Source organism: Calidris pugnax, unplaced genomic scaffold (genome assembly GCF_001431845.1).
Source record: "Calidris pugnax isolate Ruff unplaced genomic scaffold, ASM143184v1 scaffold349, whole genome shotgun sequence".
Taxonomy (NCBI): Eukaryota; Metazoa; Chordata; class Aves; order Charadriiformes; family Scolopacidae; genus Calidris; species Calidris pugnax.
The window spans coordinates 1,389,081-1,395,366 of NW_015091088.1; the positions used below are offsets into that span (position 1 = coordinate 1,389,081).

The 6,286-nt window shown below is 37.0% G+C and overlaps 1 protein-coding gene across 3 annotated transcripts in view; it reads left to right on the plus strand.

The window, feature by feature from the left end:
- The window catches only part of SMIM14 (small integral membrane protein 14), a 55,792-nt gene extending 52,408 nt beyond the window's left edge, over positions 1 to 3,384 (plus strand). For all 3 annotated transcript variants that reach the window (XM_014957784.1, XM_014957783.1, XM_014957782.1), the window contains exon 5: positions 192 to 3,384. In XM_014957784.1, coding sequence (XP_014813270.1) covers positions 192 to 224 — 33 coding nt within the window. In that variant the 3' untranslated portion in view covers positions 225 to 3,384. The remainder of the gene's footprint in view (positions 1 to 191) is intronic.
- The last annotated feature ends 2,902 nt before the right edge of the window (positions 3,385 to 6,286 follow it).

A 6,286-nucleotide genomic window follows, 5' to 3' on the forward strand; every position in this document is an offset into this window, starting at 1 on the left:
AGGAAACAGTACTGTTCTTTGATGCTCATGTACTCTGAATACTGAAAGAGATACTGAAAGGTATTAAAAGAAAGCACAATGTAACTCTTCTGAGGTCTTCTTTAATTGCTAAATCCTCTTATGAGAAGCACTGTTTCTAATCCTCTACGTGCTGATTTGGTTTTTTTCTTTTCCTCCTTCCTTCCCCTTAGGGACAAGAACCACCAGCCCCACCAGTGGACTAGAGCATTCAGTATTGGAAAAGTTCCGCAGCCAAGACCTTGCACGACCAAATGAACGAAGTGACCAGATTACTCCTAAACTCCATTCAATACTGTTTTCTTTTCTCATTTATATAGAGCAGAATTATCATTCAGCAGTTATCTTCATGAACTGCTTTTAGCGATTTCAATTTTAAATAAATTTTTGCTTTGTACATTATTACAATTCCTAGTAGATTGTAATTTCCATAATGATGAGGCGTTGCAGGGGTTTTTTGATTGTTACTGTTACTGTGGACATTCCACTCAGTCTCTTTCTGTTACAATGATCTTAATTTCTTTGCAGTGATTTTTGATATGCATTGAAAGAAAAAGAAAATCCCTGTGCATCTATAATAACAGAAGGTTACTGACCTTTTTTCAGATTAATCCATATTTTTCTCTCCAGTATGCTTTTGAGAGTTATGTTATGGTTGCAACTATTAGCTTAGTTATGTGGTGAAAAATTGAAAATATTTTATATTTGCCCTGGGTTCAGAGCAGCTTTTAGTCTGGTCTTTGGACCACTGACATAGTTTTCAGGGTTGTTGGCAAAAGCACGGATTGTCCACTAGAATTATACTGTGTGTGTGTGTGCGCGCGTGCAAAGAAGTGAATGTGATAATTGCCACTGTCAAAGCTTTCAAATATATATTGGGAACTTTACACAAGAGATTATATCACCAAAAAAGAAATTAATTTAATCTCGTTCAATAATAAATTATGGATCTTATTTGATAAATTGTCCAAAAAACGTATTCCAAAACCAGATTTGTTTACTTACAGACTTCTATGAAAAGAAAAATTTAGTGAGAAGAACTTGGTAGAATTTTCTGTCGTGGTATAGTCTTTCAAGAGTTGGTATCTTAAGTTTTTAGCCATGGTGCAATGTATATTGGACAGGATGAAATCATACCAAGAGGTTACCGAGATTACCAGCTTTCGGTATACAGCATATACTGGATATTCAGGTTTTTTCACCTGTATGTTATCAGCAATTCTTAACATTTCATCCTTATCTACTGTTTGTTAATTGTAGAATAACAAACTTGCAGGTGACCACATATGGCATGTTTTTTCCCTCTAATATTTGTGTGTATGTGCAGTGTGTTTATGTGTGTGTATGTGTGGCTGTGCACGTACCTGTGCACATCTCCCATTGTAGCAAATGGGAATGACTTTTTTATGTACATTAATTTAAGAACATTTTAAAGATGTACAGAAAAGTGACACTGTATATTTTTCTTGATCAATTTGAAAAATTGATGAGAATAATGTAAAGAACATTTTTATGTTACCAACATGAAGCTTCTTTCCGTAAAGGTCAATAGAACAGACATATGGGAATTCAAAGCCTTACTCTACAAACCTTTATTCCGTGAGGACTTGAGTTACGGAGTGAAGAGACTAGCTGTTAAGATGCATAAAGGTTTGTATTAACAGGCTCTAACAAAAATCTCACATCAAATCCCGTAGTTGACAGACGCAGGGTTTTCCTCCTCAGGGTAAATGGTGGGCCAGCTAAGCCTCCTTGTAAAGGTACAGCGTAGACCTGAAGAAAGGCTTCTGTAATTTGATGTAACTGCCCTTTGAATTTCTGTGGAATAGTGTGCTCCCGAGCATAGGAGCATGTGTAAAAAATTAAAAAAAAAATAGAAGATTGGGCCAGGTGCTCTCAGTGACATCAGTGCAGTGCCACGTAAAGCGATGGAGCTGCAGCAGAGAAGCTGAGAGAATTTGTCCTGTTATGTCTAAAGGTGTACAGGCCACAAACACTGTGTAAAGATGTCACTGGGACAAGCAATCTGACTGTGCTTGCTTTTTGCCTTCTGTGTACATTTATGTTTGGGATACTGTTTTGAACAGAACAAGTAATACAGCATCATTTTGTTGAACCAACATGAAAGAAAATACAGATATATCATCTCCTACAATGACCTTTTCTCCAAGAAATTTTGGCCAGACTTCTTCACTATGGGATGCATAAAACAGGCTTCCAGTCAATTAAAAAGCCAACAGAGAGAGGCTTGATTTCAGCCAAAGCGCCACTCCTCATCCTGCTGGAAGTTGGTGAGATGCACAGCAGATGCTCCTCACTTGTGAGGATCAGTCTCACTTTACTTAAATGTCTGTGTCCGTGTTTTTAAAACTCACCGTGTGCACCCGGCTCTAACAGTCTCAGCAAATGAACTTTTTGTTCAGAGTAATGTTGTGTTTTACATTTAAATGAACTGTCTTTGCTTGAAATTCCTCTTAAGTAATTGTCCCAGTGATTTTATACATGTATGCTTTCCTCATGTAAATTGCTATTTTAAATTTTCTATGTAAAAGAAAAAACATTGGAAATATTTTATTGTAAAATGTTTTACTAAAGAGCCAGGCCACTATCCCATGTCAAAATGTATGCCTTTTAAATTCAGATACTCTCTCCAAGATATAACCTTCAGATCACCACTCTTAATTAAAACAAAAGTAACTAATTGTAGGACTGTATTTTGCCACTCTTATTCATGTTAAATAGTGCCTTACTCATCAAGTAGTTGCACTGAAGTTGGTGGGACTACTCTGAGATAATGTACTAGTAGCAGCTTTAGTAAGGGTGGCAGAAATCTGGCCTTTAGTGATGTTGTTCGTGATGAAATAATTATGTCATGGTTACAGAAGTTTATGATAAATTTTGAGAAGAAATGTGGAAGAGATTAGTGGTATGTGAAGCTTCAGGATATGATTAATTCTGTAATGAGAGTTTTAAGCTTGGTTAGAAAGAGATGCAAGTTGTGGCAACTTGGGAAATGTGGAGGGAAGTTTACAATTATACCTTAGCTTAGAACTTTGTTAAAACAATAGTATTTTTAGAGTCTGCTTAACACAATTATTATACTCTGAAATGAGAAATCATATGTATTCATGTATTGTCTGCAGATCACTTAGCCTTGTAATGTTCATGATTGAAAAAGGAAGAGTGATGATGTGATGTACCTAATGTAAATCGGTGGTTTAAAATGTCTGAATTACGCCAAACAAAAAATCATCTGTGCCATTTGCGGTTTCTTAGTAATCTTTTACTGAGTACTTGGATTGGGATAAAGGGCTTGTACTATGCACTTTTTATTGACTTAACAAAATAAATAGCAATCATTAGTAACCTTTTGTCTTTGTCTCTTAGTCTTTATGTATAGTCTCTGTATAGGACTGCACCAGCCTATCAATTTCTAAGGTAATTTGAAATCATCTAAAAATAAGTATCAGTAAAAATAGCATGTCATTTGTGTAAATTTTAAAACATAAATTCTAACTTTTTAAATGGACATTTTTCTGGTGTATCTCAAGCAAGTCAGGATGAATTGTAAGCAGTTTCCAAGGTTTAAGACACTTTGATGACCAACACAGATGCCTCTGCCTTTTGCTCTTCAAAGTGATTGTGCAGTCTTGGAAGTCAGAAATACTACAGTAAGAAAAGTAATGCCAGAGGCCAAGTATGCCCATTACGTTACTTTATTTTAGATCAAATCCTACTACTTTGGGATTGGTAGTCTATTTTCTAGTCCCAGTCCTTGGCAGTGTTGGACCCAGAGCTGCTCTGAGGAAGGAAGACGCTCCAGCAGACCCAAGGCACCATGTAGTGGTAGTAGAGACCTGCTGCTTCCTCACTGTTCCCATGGGGTGCAGCACTCCTCTTCCTCCAGCAGCAGAGCATGAAATGCTGAGCACTGTTTCAGCAGCACCTGAGATCCCACCTTAGGGATTCCTGTGTTAACCCAAGGAAGAAAGGGAAAATACCAGTTAAACATTAGGGTTTTAAACAATATACAGCTATCCAGAGATAGTGCTAATAGATACCAGAGAATCAGAAACAAAATCTGAATTTATTTTTAGTAGTAGTAATAATAATAATAAAATACTAATTTAATAACAAATGCTTTTGGCATTTAGAAACTGTATGATCTTAATCAGAGATCATTAATGTCTGCTCATCAAGGTTTACCCTTTTACTCAAACGTGAGGTTATAAATAACACCTAAAACTAAGCTAAACTTTACTTATAAGCACGCTTTTAAAATGTTGGCCAAGGATGAACACACCTATTATGAAAAGTGACGCAGAAAGGAAATGACTACAAATTCAAATTAACTATGTTGAATGGACCTGCATGAGGCCTGGCTGTTCAAGACCAGCAGGTAAGTGGAGAAGATTACTATTCCCCAAAGCCTGAAAAAAGGCCGTATCCTATCTAGGATGTTCGGGAGAAATACATCAAATCACTGCAGCAAAACATTCCAGGAACATGAAGAGGGTTCTCTGTGAAAATGAACAACTTACATTCTTTTCTCCTTCTACTCTTACTTGTTCGGTACCAGCCAACAGCCCACAGTGCAATTCACTGCAAAGACGGGGACCTTGGGGTGGGGGAAGAAGCAGACTCTCCCCAATGAACCTGATCCTCATGTCTAAACCAGCAGAGCTCCACTGGCTTCCAGGGAGTTACACTGGATCTCAGCTGAAGACCTGTCTCTTCATACAAGAAGAATAACTGAACCTACATTACTTGAACTTGTATCAAAATTATTGCCAAATCCCATAGCAGGCACGTTGTAGTTAAAATACAGTAATTAGAAGAATCTGACTTCCACATTACCTTTTTAACATTGATATATAAGAGTGTTGGTCAAAGAGGGTGTCTGAAATAAATATATTTCAATACATGATAATAAATATTAATTCACTATATATCCAGCTAAAGTTTTCACTCCTCTTGCTTGCATGGAAAGTGATATTGTAAAATATTTTACACAATGTTAATTGAAAATACAGTAGTAATTTCTAGTCAAAGATTATAAGCAGCAAGCTTTAAAAGAAACAAGTCTTGCATTTATGGGTTTTGTTATTACATCCTCCAAGCTATAAATGATGAAAGAGTAGTTTTCAGACTTACACCTGTTTTAAAATTCTTGAACGTTATTACCTTCTGATGCAAAAAAATACTCTTAAAATGTAACAGAAGATATTAGAGCCAAGAAAATATGTTTCTTAAGCAGAACAACAAAAATCCTCCACCGTTGTGTAACATTCTGAAGGTCAGAGTCATTGCTTTGATATAAAAAGTAAATTTTAGAAAAGATGCAGGAGCCCAGTTTAGAGCAGAACTTGAAATGATAAATGATAAACTGAGTATGGTTGGCAAGGAAATGATCCACAGAAACCCCTGCAGGGCTGGACACTACACCAAGCACTACATGTCACACATCAAAATCTGCTTTGTTGTTGTTTTGGTGATGGTGAGTAAAAATCTGGTTTGTTCAGCTCTCCTAGGGATTTCATGCAGCCTTGTTTTCCATCTGCAGTTTCATATAGATGAAATAGAAAATCTGAATAATCATTTTTCCCACTTCATCAAATATTAGCTTGCAATTTGAATCACAAGTGTGTCTTGTCTCTGACACCCCCTCTGGGTGTATACTTCTTTTGGGCCTCAGTATGTGGGGGGAAGAGATTAAGCCAAATTTGCTTTTAGCTACACTGTAACAGCGGATCAAGTCTTCGCCTTATTTTACATGAACAACTGTTAAAGCAATGGGACAACTCAGCTGAGTAAAACCCTTCAAACGAGTCATGCTACAAGACAATTTATCTCCGAGGGGGCTGTGATGACAAGCAGCGACTTAATCTGGCTGTTTTTACTTCCATTGCATCAGTTTTGGCATTTAAGGCTTCCTTATTGTTTTTTTTGGAATGGCTGTTACGCCTGGAACGGCTCTCCTGTCGGGAGATTTAGTGTGCTCCATGTTCAGCAAAGCGATGCTGCTGCCCACAGCACTGCTGCCCAAGGAGCGGCTTTGATGTCTGGTGTAATGTGTGTGGTTTCCAGCACATCAGAAGAGAGATGATAAAAAAAGGAAAAAAAAAAAAAAAGGAAAAAAAAAAAAAAAAAAAAAAAAAAAAAAAAAGGGGGAGAGAAAAAAAAAAATCCCTCACCCTAATGAAAGCTGGGATTGTGGCGAGCCTGTCTGAACTCTTGCTCTGCTGGCCCTGACAGTATTAGGCTTGGT